Source organism: Ornithodoros turicata, unplaced genomic scaffold, assembly GCF_037126465.1.
Source record: "Ornithodoros turicata isolate Travis unplaced genomic scaffold, ASM3712646v1 Chromosome13, whole genome shotgun sequence".
Classification (NCBI taxonomy): Eukaryota; Metazoa; Arthropoda; class Arachnida; order Ixodida; family Argasidae; genus Ornithodoros; species Ornithodoros turicata.
This window is the reverse complement of record NW_026999307.1, coordinates 868,003-883,407: the sequence shown is the minus strand read 5'-3', so window position 1 is coordinate 883,407 and position 15,405 is coordinate 868,003. Positions and strand designations below refer to the sequence as shown.

Below are 15,405 nucleotides of genomic sequence, written 5' to 3'. Positions count from 1 at the left end.
CCCAGTCTGGCCTCTACCTATGCTGATGTCCTGTCAGCGCCCAGTGCTCTTCGCTCCACTGAGAGACCTGTTGGCCTGAGAGACTACAGAGCGACCTTCTTGGACCATCTGCAAAGCCTTGTGGGCCGGCTTAGCCACTGAACTCAGCAAGTCCCCCTAGCTGGGACCATTCACGCGGCATTTTGTGAAGCTGGTGTCGTGCCTTCCATCGGTCTTCATCAGTACTGGGGCTTTCTCCCGGGAGGTTGCTGCGATGCGCTGGGTGCGCCAGGGTGATCCGCTCCGCCCTACACTCTTCAATTATGTGGTTGATGGCCTACAGAAGAATCTACCTGACCAGATTCGATGGGTCAGTCACTGGCGACCACTCCGTCAACGCTCTTGCGTTTGAGGATGACTTGGTGCTGTGCGCCGCCACTCCTAAGGGACTGCAGGAGCTGCTTACCAGGACCGAGTCCCACACTGGACCTCGAGGATTGGAGTTTAACAGCGCCAAAGCCTCCACACTTTCAACCGCAGCCTCCAGTCCTCAGAAGAGGACGAAGGTGGAGGAGCGAGCCTTCTTCATTGCCTGGGAGACCCTGCCGGCTACATCACTTGCGGACATGTTGAAATACCTGGGGGTCTTCTTCACTCCAGGGATCTTCTTCATCCGCTCTAGCCCCAGCAGCGGCTCGTGTTCCTAGGGTCCCTGGTGATCCCCCGTCTTCAACATCGCATGATCCTGGGGAAGCACGCTAGGACGGTGCTGCGCGAGGCGGATGTCCTGGTGCGAGCTGCGGCTTGCGCTGGACCTCTCATCTGCCTTCATCCACGCTGATGATAAGGATGGTGGCCTAAGCAACCAGGCCTTCTCGACGTCCATTCCTCGACTGCGGTGGTCTCGTCGGGTCTCTTCTTGGTTCCTCATCGCTTCCTGCCGCTGAAGCCGCTCTCCGGACCCCTGGACTGCAGGCCGACCTGAGGGCTGCTCGCGAGGCTGCCACTGTGAAGGAGGTGTTGCTGTCTACTCGAGCCTTTTCCCGCGGCTCTTGGGCCTGCAAACTCTACATGTCGGAGGGTGGACGAGCTTTTGAGGAGCCCAGTGCGATTCCTTATGTCTACCAGTGGATCAGAAGTGGTACACATCTCTTCAAGGGACTCGCTTTCATCGACACCGTCAAGGTCCGGGCTCACATTCTTTCCACCAAATCCAGTATGCCTCGAGAGTGGCCGTCGATGAATCGTGGGTGCTTCCTGGGATGCCGAGCGCCAGAGACCCTGGCGCACATTGTGCAACACTGCAGCGGCACGAGTGGACTGCGGACGCGGCGGCATGACAGCGTGAAAGTCTACATCGCTTGACGTGTGGCTGGTTCGTACAACAAGAGCGATATATTCGGACGTCAGATGGCCTCAGAAAGCCAGACATCATGGCCACCAAAGATGAGCGGATCGCAGTTGTCGCCGTACCAATCGTCAGGTGCTCCAGGTCCTCAGACGCGGAACATCAACAAAAGGCAGAGAAGTCCGACACCCCCGAAATCTCCGGAATTCTGCGTGCCGGGGCCAACGTCGGCATCTGTTTCACCTCGGTCACCTGTAACTTCCGCGGCGTATGCGCTGCGGAATCAGCGTCGGACCTCTGTCCTTGAGCCTCACGAGGCAGACCTCCGCACTGCGGTCATAAAGGTTGTACTGTGAACCATCTCCACCTGGCGATGGTCCAGCAAGGCAATGTCAGGAACAGCTCAGTTGTGGATTTGGAAGAGTACTCTAGCGTGGCGTGCTGGGCGCCTCGGGTGCCTGTTGTGAGGCTGACTCCTGCACAGCGGAGGAATTTGGTTATTTCTTTTTTTTTTTCGTCCAATAAGCGTTCATCACATCATTCCAACCATAAGCTGGGCGTTCAGGCTGCCCTGGCTGTCCTCCCTGTTTCCCGCGAGGTCACCTCATCTGTCATCTTCGCCTGGTCCAACTTCGCCTGCCAGTCCGGCCTGTACTTACGCTGATGTCCTGGCGGCCCCCAGTGCTCTTCGCTCCCTTGAGAGACTTGTTGGCTTGAGAGACTACAAGCGACCCTCTTGGACCATCTGCAAGGCCTCGTGGGTCGGCTTACCCACGGAACCCAGCACGTCTCCCTAGCTGGGATCATTCACGCGGCATGTTCTGAAGCTGGTGTCCTGCCTACACTGTCGTCCAATTCCCACCATGTTTTGTAATACAATCCATTCAAAAACTGCCTAACTACTGTTTGGGTGCACTATGGCCCTAGTTGCTAGTGCGCCAGTAAGAATAATCCACTTACTTTGGTTGGGTTCCAGGTTAGGCCTGGAACCTTGCGTCGAGTCCACCTCGCCTTTGCCTGGTGGCTAAGCATCCTATTAGTGCCGGATGACGTTGCTGTCATCTGTAACCCAGCGAATTGGGGGTCGGGGTGTCCTGTCGCCAGTGCCAGCTTGGATGATCTGGATTCACAAGTCGAGTGGATGCGCAACTCATAGCCTTTCCCTCGGAAGGGGTCAACTCCACCTTCACGTGGTGCAACCTGGTAACCAATGGTCTTCACAGATGTTGGGGACAAACGGAGGTCTGAGCCACCCCCCCTCCCCCTCTACTCTGCCGGGGTTGCCAGCCCTACCTTGGACTTCACCTACCGCTGTGACCAATTCGGTGTTGTCTTCACCACCAAGACGGACCTGGATCTCCACCGGAAGTGTCGACATCCAGTGGAATATAATCAAGGCATCTGCACGCAGAGAGTCAGCCCCAGATGGTCCACAGAGGAAGAGCTGCTCCTTGCGCAAGCCGAGTCTCGATTGTTACAACAAGCAGAACAGCCCTGTACCAACAACGCAGCTCTACATGAGATATTCCCGGAATGTACCTTTGATGCGATTAAATCGCATCGAATGCAGACGGCCTACAAAAGCTTGGTCCAGGGCCTGCTGCTTGCCCATCAGGAAAACACAGAACAGCTCCCTCATGGAGTATCAATCCGGGCTCTTCTAGTACAGCAACCTTGCTTCAAAGCCAGCCGTCTCATCACCAAGGCATGCCATCATAAACAAAATCACGAAGATCGTATCCCGGGCTCCCCCAGGAACTTACCAGGCAGCCCGCCTTTTCGACCTAGCAAAACAGGCGGCCTTAGCGGTGTCCCAAGGATCTTTACCAAAAAGAAATTTCTTCCATAGAGCCACCTCTTCACGAATTATTTAGCCTGGAGATTTTCGTGAAACACCCTGTATATTGCGCAAGTTGCACGATTCCGTTCAGGCTCACATTCGAGGGTTAGAATGGCTAGGGATGACAATGGAGTCATAGTGTTCGATGTTGTACCCAGTACTGCTACGAGCTCTGCTAAATGACATGGTCTTACAATTTAGCCGAATGCTCGGTGCTCGGTGAAAACATGCAGCGTAGCGCTGTAGCGAAATGCGGTGCACAATGCAATGCAAACTGCGGTGCAGCGAATGCTCGGCGAAAAAATCCATTTGCCATCTGCGGACGCTCCCACACTCACTGGCGCGATCTTTCATAAACAAGCTTTACAGTTCCTGTTAAGCTTTCTCGGGAATGGAGTTAAGTATCGGGAGGAGCTCAACCCGCTCACCTTCGACGCTAGCAACACGAACGATTCGGTAAAATCGGACTTTCAAACCAGCATCAGAAGACAGTCGGGGGTGCTTGTAACCACATTGCATAGCGTGGTAGAACAAGGAAAACGTAATGCGTGCATGTTCTGTAACGACATGGGGCATTTAACAACAGACTGTGCAACATCTAGGCCCCTCGAAGAGAAAAGGAAGATACTAGCCGCGCAGCGTCTATGTTTCCGATGCACCAAGCCCAACCACTCAGCAAAACAATGCAGGAGCCATCCCCGCTGCGGGACATGTTCGGGACGTCGTCCGACGTACAAACCGCAGTCAACAAGTTCTGCCACGGATTCCACAGACACCTAGACACCCAGTCAGCCACCTGGTTCATTCGAGAGTTTACCAGGGCCCGGGGGACACCACGTGGAGGTCAGCGCTAGGATTTCGTCCCACAAACTAAATCAGTTTATTCATACCGCCGCCTACCACTCGTCTTTGCATTGATTGTATTACAAAACCATGGTGGGAATGATACTTGGTCGTCTTTTGTGTCATTGGGCTATGTTTGTCTGGCGTGGAGTGCCCCCGTTCGCAGTACAGGATACCCTTCCACCGGGGGACACCCTTACATCTTTCGCACACTTGCTGTCTCGGCAGTGCTCGCCGTAACATAGCCGAGACCCCCAACAAAGATGAACTCCGAGAGAAGCCCCAACTGGCCGAGATACATATCTGGCTCCGGCTCACCACCAGCTTAAGTCCTCGCACCACAGCACTCGACGGATAGCGCAGAGGGTTGCCAAAGCCCCCCCCCCCCGTACCCCTCAGCCTCCAGGCTAGATTACAGGAGGACTCCACCCCTCCTAGCCTCCCTGAGGCACCCTGGAGAAAAGGGAAGGGTACGTAGCGTTCCCCTCACCACATAGTGGTCCTGGAGAACTTAAAGGGACCGAAAAGTGAAAAATAACCCCCACATTTTTGCCCACTGTCGTGCACAACATCATTGTTTGAAAGACACAGAAAGCATTACTTCTCAATTCATATTTTTACGCATAAATATTTTGAAGGTTGCCGGGACATGGACGGTGCTGCCAACGAACGGCGAAAAAGAGTAACTTGGGTTTCGGGTTCAGGGCTCCCAGGGATTGGTCAACACTTACCACGTGAGAGTTAATTTTGTAGAGAACAAAGTTAACGCACATTATCTTACAGATAAACATCATTTTAAGAATTACGCTCACTTCCATAGTTTCTACGTTAATAAAGCACTCAGCTACTTCGCCGCTACGAGCTACGATCCGCCGCGCCATCTGCAAGGCCATCTGTGTTATCGCGTTTACTGTTTACGTCGTAGGTGGTCATGTTGGTGGCGCGAAGCAGAACGTGGAAGTGAATGACATGTTCGTGGCTGCTGTGTCACGTATTCGAGATACCTACATATGCCTGGTGTAGTTTTGGTGTTCGGGGGTGCAAAAATCATGTTCGTTCATCTTCGACGGCGGGCGTTTTCTACCACAGGATTCTACAGGAGAGTGCGCGAAAACGAATGTGGTTCGAAACACTCGGCTATTAGATGCAACAGTCGTGTCGTGTGTGCTGAGCTCATTTTGCTGCCGATGACTACGAAAATGCCGTAGAAGGCGAATTGCGAAGGCGTCCGAAGCAAACTGCCGTTCAGTAACCAGTGATTTTGCTTCACCGAGGTGACGAGTTCAACACAACGTCTTAGGTATGTACAGGCGTCACACATATAGCGATGACGTATTCCATTTAACTTATGTTATCCTGCTTGTCCCGTACTCAACATTGTCAACATCAAGAAATTAGGGGCCTTCCAGTGTCGAAGTGGCGCCAGACTGCTTCGTGTGTTTGTGATCCAGGCACTCAAGTTGACATGCCAGAAATAGCTGAAAGCAGGTATGCAAAGTCCACAGATGGAAGCACTAGATTTGTTACGTGTTGCAGACTTTGTGACATTTTTGGAGTCTTTGGTTCAGGTGCAGAACATTAGTATGACATCAACAGTAGGAGAAGAAACCGATTAGAACTACTAGCCTGTTTGAAGGGTAGAAGAATACTTCCTGTTGAGGTTTAGTTATGACTAAGGAACGCTAATTAATTTTCTAGAGATGCATCCTCTACACTTGAATGCCCATTGAAACAGCGAAAGTTCATTGTCTTTGAAGCCCCACTACTGGAATTGTTCAATGTGCGTCGCAGCTGCAGTGAGCCATGCAAGGTTACCACATCATATTGGTCCGAAATTTGCAGAGTTCCCCTATCTCGGACACAACTGTCATTTCTCTGTATTGCTCTCCCGATCCTACCTTCTCAGAAATTAATGAGGTTCTCCACGCATTGTATTGGCACTGCCTTTTTCTACTCATGCTTTCGGTTTCTTGTTCTGTCGAATAAATATTCACTTGAGTTTGCAGCCATCAATGTCTATCATGTTCATCAGCCATCACTGTCTACTGTGTTTGCCCCTCATCTATATTGATGTGCTATAACGGTACACCACATCAACATGCCAACAACCTAGCAACAACAAGCAAACAACCTTGCCTAGTTCTACTTTTGGATGGAAACGACACGATGTGGTAACATATACTAATATAAAATTGTAGTCGACGGAGATTTGCTGTTTTTGTACAACCTTCATTGTACATTTCTTTCTCACTTAGCACGCCTGAAGAAAAGTTCTCATCTTCATCAAGATGACAGGTCATTGTTGGATCTGCAGCATTGTTGTTCCTGTAAGCTTTTCAGCAACGAGAATACAAAAGTGCACAAATGGTAAAATATAACTAGCTTGTTAAATTCAAAAGGGAAAGACGAAACTGTTTATACTTCTCTTGTTTATTTTGTTGCAGGTTTTACAACACTATCAAGTACGTCAAAACATCAGAGGGCAGGAAGTCCTACCCTGTTTCCTAAATCCCTGGACAATAAAAAAGAAAGGTATAGTTTGAGTTGGGACAAAATGTTGCATCTGCTCTTATATTATATTTCAATTAAATGTTACGAAGCGTTTGTCGTGTACACTGAAGCCAATTTCAATTTACAGGGCTGTCAAAAGTACTTTATAGAAGTACATCTCAATTTCAGTAACAGAGAACTTATGCAATAAATTATTTAGCCACGTTGGAGTAATATTGCCCACACCAATGCTGCATGGTTAACTTTCAACCCAGATCAAGGGTTGCTAATACTTGATGTCAGCTCTGAAGTCCCTCTTTACAAATGTTAATTGGTGACATGATAATGAATTGGTTACAAGTACTCCTTTTAGCAAAACAGAGTGAATTAAGTGTTAAATCTCAATCTCGGTTCAAATATTAATTGGCATTATGTTCTGTTCAAAGGTTATGAATACAGTTCAGCTGAATGACACTGATGAAAATTGTCTTATTTCCTCATATATACAAGACATGAGTATAATCTACAAATACAGATATGCCCCCACGTTACTTAACCCTCCAGGAACAAACTAATAATAATATGATGTGACTGGAAAGAAAAAGCAATGAGAAAAACTTGCAGCAAGCAAGAAACGAAAAGTTGCTGACATCAATATATACATTTCTACAAGTCTGCACACTGATGTGGAAAGCGTCCCTAATAGCATGCACGAGTAAGGCAGGAAGAATACTTTCTATTGTACTTTTTCATAGCACCCCATATCCGCCTTGTGAATAGCCGACAGGAGATATAACGGATATATTTCCTGCAGAAATAGGGGTTTTCCGTCCAGGTTTATGTTCAAGTAGCGCGTAAAGACCACAGGGCGCTGCCGAGTATGTTGCCATGCCCTTCGGTTTCTCGGATGTATGTAAAAGACACTTGTAGTACTTCGGTGTCAAGGCACAGTAGTTCGAAATATTCGTTAGTTGTAATGCAATTGTCTGTCTGCTTTTCACACGCATTCTCTACCTCTCGGCAGCAAAAACACCGGTCCGTAGTATCCATCGGTTTCCATTTCCCACATGAACGCCTGTACGACGAAAAAACAGCGCTTGTTTCGGCTTACACAAGTGCTTCTCCCTGATACATGTAAATTTCACAAACCAGTCCGTGTTCACGGCACGGTTAGTTACTGGTGAGGACGAATGTGACTCCGGTAAATCTCTGGGCGAGGAATCTTCTGCTGCGAAGCACACACTTTCCATCACGCTATCGCACGAACAGAAGTTCTGTGTGAGCGATGTGTTCTCGAGAGGTTCGACATTCTAGACATAGAAAGTGGTCACAAATGCCCTCTGCCATTTGCGTTTTCGCCGGATTAGCAAGCAGAAGCGCGCGTATTACATGCGTCTCGACACATGGCGCGGCGTGATGCAATTGTTGACAGACTGTTCGGTTTAGTACTAGGTCCCTGGACATGCAATCATCGAAAATTCGATTACAGAAAAGCTACAGCGATTTCAGCGGAGTTCTTTGATATTTGAGCTTTTGAAGGTTCAAGCTTTTCGTTGAACATAAAGTTTCGATAGGTTTATATTCACTTTTCGGTTCCTTTAATTCCAGCAATGGAAAACAGGGTTTCACCCCTACTGCTGTTGCTACAAGAGGCCGCCACACCTCTCGGCATTCGTGCCTTGCAGGCTATACACAATGTAGAACCCCAAGACATCAGACTGTGGAACACGACTATGGAAGACGAAGGGACAGACACAACACGAAGCCTCAAACACGGCTTCACTTCACGGATCACAAATATATAAAAAACAGAGGGAAAGAAAAACATAGAGTTGAGGACAAAATAAGTGGTCAGTTCGGGAGAACGAGCAGTGTGCTGAGGGCCGGACCGAGAATTACGAATGGATTGCTGTGTTTGAGACTTCGTGTTGTGTTTGTGCCTTCGTGTTTCCTATAGTCTCGGGATTTTAGGGTAACGTGGGGCAAGATGCGACATTTTTGCTCGACGCCGTCTGTCTCAGAGATGCGTTGCCTCATGCGCGCCCATAGGTGGCTCTGCATGTCCGCTTCATTGCACGTGAGAATTGTCCGCATTGGTATTTGCATTGAAGAGAGAGAGAGAGGGAAAAATAAGTTACTTTTGCCTGGAATGTAAAGACCCGTAAAAAAAGGAGCCATTTTATGCAGACCTTTTTCTTGTCAGCTGTGCAACAGCCTGTCGCAGGTTTGTTCTGTCAATGCAAGTCAACATCCTGTTTGTTTATTCATGCATCTAGATATATTCAAAATATGGGCACTCTTGGTTATCCAGCGTTTCACTGAAAAATTTGTACATCCGATGGTATCCACGGGGCAACACGCGACAACTTAAGGCAATTTATGCAATTGAAATTGGATGTACCTTAGAAACTGATCACTAAACTATTAGGTGGCCTTATGCTTGTTCCTCAGATATTGCTTTTTTCCATATTGCCCAGGATTTTCCGGCAAATTTTTCTGTGTCCTAGGATATTTCCAGCAAAGCAGAAGCGCACTCAAGAGCGAGCGACTAGCGGCACATCAAACTGGAGTTGACTTGTTCGCAAAGGACGGTAGAGGGAAATAGCACGGGTTCTGTGTGGTTTTATCGCACATCATGTAGGCGGTGGGCTCAAGAGGGCTGTGTAGGTGCTTAAATTGCAAAAGCTAATTTGTATAGTTCATCACCACGGCGTGTCTCATCTTGCCCCGAGGGTTGGGGTAAGATGAAACAGTCTGCATTTTTTGAATTTCTTGTTCTGCGTTTATTTTAGAACCGGTTCGCCCGTTTTTATTTACAGATCAACCCTGAGAATTTGTCTATAGGTAGGTTTTACTTTAACAACAACAAAAAAAAAAAAAAGAATTCCATATTCCAATACCGTACCGTACCTTACCCTACGTTATGCATCAACTTCACCAGCTCGCTTGCTTCTTAGCCATCTTTTTACTGCACGCTAGGTCCCGGCCCCAAAAACTCTTGGTTACAACTACACGCCACGAAAGTTATCCACGGGAACTGTGCCCGAACACCAGGTAAATTCGGCGAGCGCCGCCGTTGGCGACGTGAAAGGACACCAGTGATGAACACTTAAAGAAGCCATCACGTTTCGTATCTTCGGGCAAGGAGATGCTGTGAGACACGTCACCCGACGGCCCTTTGCAGAGGTTCCACTCCCTTTCTGATATCAGATCATCAGGTGAAAGCAGGATATTCTTACTGCCGCCTATCATTCGTCTTTGGGTGGATTCTGTTTCACAAACTTTGTGGAAATAATACTTGATCGTTGTTGTGTCTTCAGGAACTTAACCCAGAGCAAGTGACAAACGGAAAAGCTTTATTCCGTAAGGCGCAAGCCGGTGAGGCAACACGTCCGGCAGCAACACGTTACAACTCCAAAAGAACAACGAACACACTCGGCCTTTCTTTAAGTAGATAGCGGCGGCGCGCTGAGCAGAAACTACAATACCAAAAAAGGACATGACACGTGTAGCAGGCGTTTACCTGCTACGAGATAAGAAGACAGTCATGGACGTGATAAGATAGCTTCTACATTCCTCCACACTTAGTGCAAAGTTCATAATTGTTTGCGAAACATAAAAACAGCGAAACAGGACGGAAAGAAGAGTCCGGCAATCTTACACTCGGAAAACAAAAGAAAACACTCGAGAAAAAGTTTCAAGTTTCAAGGCACTACACAGTCACGGTTGATATCGGTCCGGGGGTCTCCTCTGACGTTGTGGATACCGAGGCAACGCTGGGGAGAGTTCTCTTGCTCTTTCAAGCGAAGGTCGTTCGCTTTCCAGTGCTTGGTCCCTCAGAGAAGCTGTTGGGCCTTGCCTGGGACTGAGCGAAGGCTCCGTAGTTTCTTCGACAGAAGTCTGGCCCACGATGTCTCTCGGCTGAGTACCGTCAGCTATGTTGTCAGGTGGAAGAGAGACTTGGGCGCTATTTGAGCTATCCAGAGCATGGTCGATTTCCAACGTAGCTGCACCCCTTATACGGACTTGGTCGACGTGGCGCTTCCAGACCTGATTTCCTCTTGGTGTATTTACCTGCAACACGTAGGACACTGGTCCAGAACGGGATAATATTACTGCTGTTAACCACTTCGGCCCCTCTCTGAAGTTCTTCACAAAAACTTCTGCCCCAATCCTGAACTGTTTCGACTTGCCAGGCCTCCGATGGGTCCCCTTGAACTGTCTATACCGGACGGTGGCTTCTGGGTCTGGTCTCAGCAGGTCCAACCTGGTTCGTAGCGATCTACCCAGGAGTAGCGAAGCCGGTGACTGCTGCGTAGTAGCATGAGGCGTATTGCGATAAGCAAGGAGAAAACTAGTTAAACGAAGTTCCAGAGGTCGGTGAACATCCTTGCGAAGGGCCTCTTTCATGGTCCGTACAAAACGTTCTGCTAGTCCATTTGTAGATGGATGGTATGGAGCAGATCTTATGTGCTTTATCCCATTTTGCCTGACAAAAATTCTAAACTGCTCACTGGAAAATTGGGGACCATTATCTGATACCAGGACCTCTGGCAATCCGAAACGTCCAAACATTTCTCTCAGCTTCGTTAGGGTGCTGTCTGTAGAAGTTGAACGCATAATAAATACCTCTGGCCATTTGGAATGGGCATCCACTGCTACTAAGAAGTTGCATTGTTGAAATGGGCCGGCGAAATCTAGGTGGAGACGGGACCAAGGCCTCGTCGGCCAGGCCCACGGGTGTAGTAGGGCTTGCGTTGGCAGAGGCCTTTCTTGCTGACATGGGGCACAGTTCCTCACCAAGCTTTGTATGTCCAGGTCGACTCGGGGCCACCAGACGTAGCTTCTTGCGACCTCCTTCATACGCACAACGCCAGGGTGTCCTTCGTTTACTTCGTGGAGTACGGCTTGCTGTAATGAAGTGGGAATAACAATTCGCATGCCCCAAAGAATGCAATTCCGACTTGTAGACAGTTCAGACCTCCTGATCCAATAAGGTCTTAAGTCCTGACGCGGTTCAAGGTGAGGCCATCCTGTAAGAGTGTACCTCAACACCTGACTCAAAATGGGGTCTCTGGATGTTTCACGCGCGATGTCTGAACTGCTAATAGGAAAAGTGTCCCAACGGAGGGTGTAAAAAGTGTCAACCTCATCTTCCTTCATTACTTCTGAAGTAGCAGGCAGTGGTAGACGTGACAAGCAATCTGCTTCGATGTTTGTTTGTCCTGGTCGATATATCAAGTTGAAGCTGTATGCGGATAACGTGATGGCCCATCTCTGGAGTCGAGCTGCTGCAACTGTAGGGATGCCTGTTTTGGGACCAAAAATGGTTTGGAGGGGCTTGTGATCTGTAACAAGACCGAAACATCGTCCATAGATGTAATAATGAAATTTTTTCACGCTATATACTAAAGCGAGGCCTTCACGTTCTAGTTGACTGTAGCGCTTCTCACTTTCAGTTAGTGAGCGGGATGCATATGCGACGGGTCGTCTTGTTCCATCCTTTAGAATAATTGACAAAACTGCTCCCAATCCGTACGATGATGCGTCGCATCCGACTTCTAGAGGAAGGCTTGGGTCATAATGCGCCAGAACTGGTGCTGAAACTAGCATTTTCTTTATTTTATGGAATGCCAGCTGACAGTCACGGGACCACTTCCAAGGAACATTCTTGCACAGCAGCGTATTCAGTGGATGCATAACCGTTGACAGGTCTGCTAGGAATTTTGTGTAGTAGGTGACTAAGCCTATAAACGATTTCAGCTGCTTCTTGTCCTTCGGTGCAGGGGCGTTCAACACTGCGGCTACTTTGTCAGGTGCCGTTGCAATGCCTTTGTCATTGATTACATGGCCCAAAAACCGGAGTTCATGCTTGAAAAATTCACATTTTTCACGTCTGATGCGAACGCCACGTTCTGCTAGACGTTGCAAGAGTCTTTCGAGGTTTTCGAGATGTTGTAGTTCGCTTTTTCCAGTTACCAAAATATCGTCAAGGTAACAGATAACTCCATCTAATCCGTGTAAGATATTTTCCATAATACGCTGGAAAATTGCTGGGGCGGAAGACACTCCAAAAGCCAATCGCTTTACGCGAAACAGTCCCTTGTGCGTATTAAGAGTCAGATAATCACTTGACCTTTCGTCCATGGTGACCTGTAGGTATGCTCGATTTAAGTCGATTTTCGAAAAATACCTTCCCCCTGACAAGACTGCGAACATTTCGTCGATCTTCGGCAAGGGGTAAACATCAACCTCCAAACATGGATTCAGTGAGGCCTTGTAATCACCACAAATGCGTACTGATCCATCCTTCTTCACTACCGGGACAATAGGTGAAGCGTATCGACTTGAGGCTACCGCTTCCAAAACACCTAGTTTCTCTAATTTTTCTAGTTCCTTCTCTACTGCCGGTTTCAGCGCAAAAGGGATACTCCTGGCCTTCATGAATTTAGGCACTGCTTCTTTCTTGAGTACAAGACTGGCTTGCTCACCTTGTATTTCGCCGAGCTCATCAGCAAATACTTGACCGTGCCTTTCCAGCAGCTGTGCCAGATCCTTTCTTGCGTCTGGGCGGATGTAATTCAAACTGTTCCAATCCAAACGTAGATTGCGAAGCCAATTTCTTCCAATTAACGGCGGTCCCCGCTGCGCCAAGACGTACAAGGGTAGATGACTGGTCTGCCCGTTGTGTTCAACCTCGACGTCCAACACCCCTTTTGGATAGACGCACTGCCCCGTGTAAGTCCGAAGCGTCACAGTCGTAGGCTTGAGCGGAAGGCCTGAAAAACACGAGTGGTACTGCTGTTGAGAAATCACCGATACAGCCGCACCGGTATCCAGCTCCATGCGAAGTGGGACGCCCTGCAGATTCAGTGTGAAACAGATAGGGTCGTTCCTCCCCGCTGAGTCAAGTCGCCGCAACGCTGGCTCAGGTTCGTCGAGTTCACCCATCGACTTGAATTCTTTCTTCAGCCGGTGCCCTTGTCTCTTGTTGACTTGCCGCTGAAATTTCGGGTGTGAACCCTTGCTTCTGCTTTTACAAACATCCTTGATATGACCCGTTTTTCTGCAATGGAAGCAGACAGCAGTTTTAAAAGGACACATTCCGCTGCCGTGTTTATCTGAACCACAGCGATAACACCTCTGCTTCCCGGTCTTTTCATTCACTGATATCGCTTGGATGATGGGTTGAGCGGCGTTGTTGGAATGGCATTCTGTCGCGTTTTTGGTTGCCATCTCTAGTGACAGTGCTTTCTCTGTTGCTTTCTTGAAAGTCAGGGATTCATCTTCCGTAAAGAGAGCTTTCTGGATGTCTAACCGTAACAATCCGCAAACGAGCCTATCTCGTAGAGCTTCCTGAAGATTTGCTCCAAAATTGCAGTATTCCGCTAAACGTTTCAACTCTGCGACAAATTCCGCTATGCCCTCATTTTCCTGCTGCACTCTCTTGTGAAATTTCGCCCTTTCGGCAATAACCGATGGTCGCGGTGAAAGGTGGTCGCGCAAAATTTTCTTGAGCTCTTCCAAGGTTTTACTTGTTGGCGGGTCTGGCGCTAACAAACTCTTCAGTAGCTTGTAGGTCTTCGGCCCGATTATACTCAGAAAAGCATCAACTTGATTAGATTCGGGAATTTGGTTTGCGCGAATGAAAGCAGTGAGTCTTTCCTGATAGGACTCCCAGTCCGATACGGACTCATCGAAGGGCTCCACTTGACCGATAGTTGCCATCTTTCTAACTTGAGGACGATGCTCAGGCTTACCGTCTGAGAGGCTGTCTTCTGCTTTGCTTGCACCTTGCATAGCTGGTCCTGGTCGGACATCCCATCCTCGTCGCCAGATATATGTTGTGTCTTCAGGAACTTAACCCAGAGCAAGTGACAAACGGAAAAGCTTTATTCCGTAAGGCGCAAGCCGGTGAGGCAACACGTCCGGCAGCAACACGTTACAACTCCAAAAGAACAACCAACACACTCGGCCTTTCTTTAAGTAGATAGCGGCGGCGCGCTGAGCAGAAACTACAATACCAAAAAAGGACATGACACGTGTAGCAGGCGTTTACCTGCTACGAGATAAGAAGACAGTCATGGACGTGATAAGATAGCTTCTACAATCGTACTTTGTGCCACTGAGCTATTAAAGTATTTTATTCAGGTAGAACACGCAAACTCTTCTGGACACAGGCTACCCCAAAACATCCGAAACCAACAACACCGCAATAACACAATCGAAATACACTTGATCATTATACAAGCAACAACTCACGAGTACAGCAGGAACACGAACCTGTCATGTACCACGAGCACTCAATACTGTTACACAACGCAGCCTATCATTGAACACGAAAACACGCAATCGCCCGGCACAAAGTCAACTCGGGTAATAGGCGTTCACTCACTATCACAACGTCACGCACAAAATCCAACAGCACGCAATAGTAGCAAAGCCAAGGTTCACCTGGCATACACGGACACGCCGAAAACCAGCACAATACACTCACTTCACTTCACCAGCTCAGAGAACCGCAGCCACAAACCACAAGTCACTAACTGAGGGCACAAAACCCAAGCAGACCTAGTTGTAGCTCTTTTGAACGTTCTCCAAGCTCTTACTGTTCTCTGCATTGCGCGCACTGCAGCCACCTTTAGCTGACCCCTTCCTATCCTCAACCTTGTATTACAAAGCAAATTATTATTGTATTACAAAAACATGGTGGGAATTATACTTCGTCTTCCTTTGTGTCGTTGTGCTATTTTTTAAATAAATTATCTCCTAGTACGGGAAGAGATACCCTTAAAGAACCCCACCCCCTCCCAAAGTATGTTCCGCGCTGTCGTAGGATACTTCTTCAACCTTGGCTCACACCACGGAAGTCATGCGACTGAATGCATAGTACACCCTTGCACTG

At 48.4% G+C, this 15,405-nt stretch overlaps 1 protein-coding gene across 1 annotated transcript; it reads right to left on the bottom strand.

Moving 5' to 3' along the window:
- Window positions 1–10,220: 10,220 nt before the first annotated feature.
- LOC135372145 (uncharacterized protein K02A2.6-like) lies at window positions 10,221–14,228 on the bottom strand. The gene has a single exon (XM_064605839.1). The coding sequence runs from the start codon at window positions 14,226–14,228 to the stop codon at window positions 10,221–10,223; it is 4,008 nt and encodes a 1,335-aa protein (XP_064461909.1).
- Window positions 14,229–15,405: the final 1,177 nt, after the last annotated feature.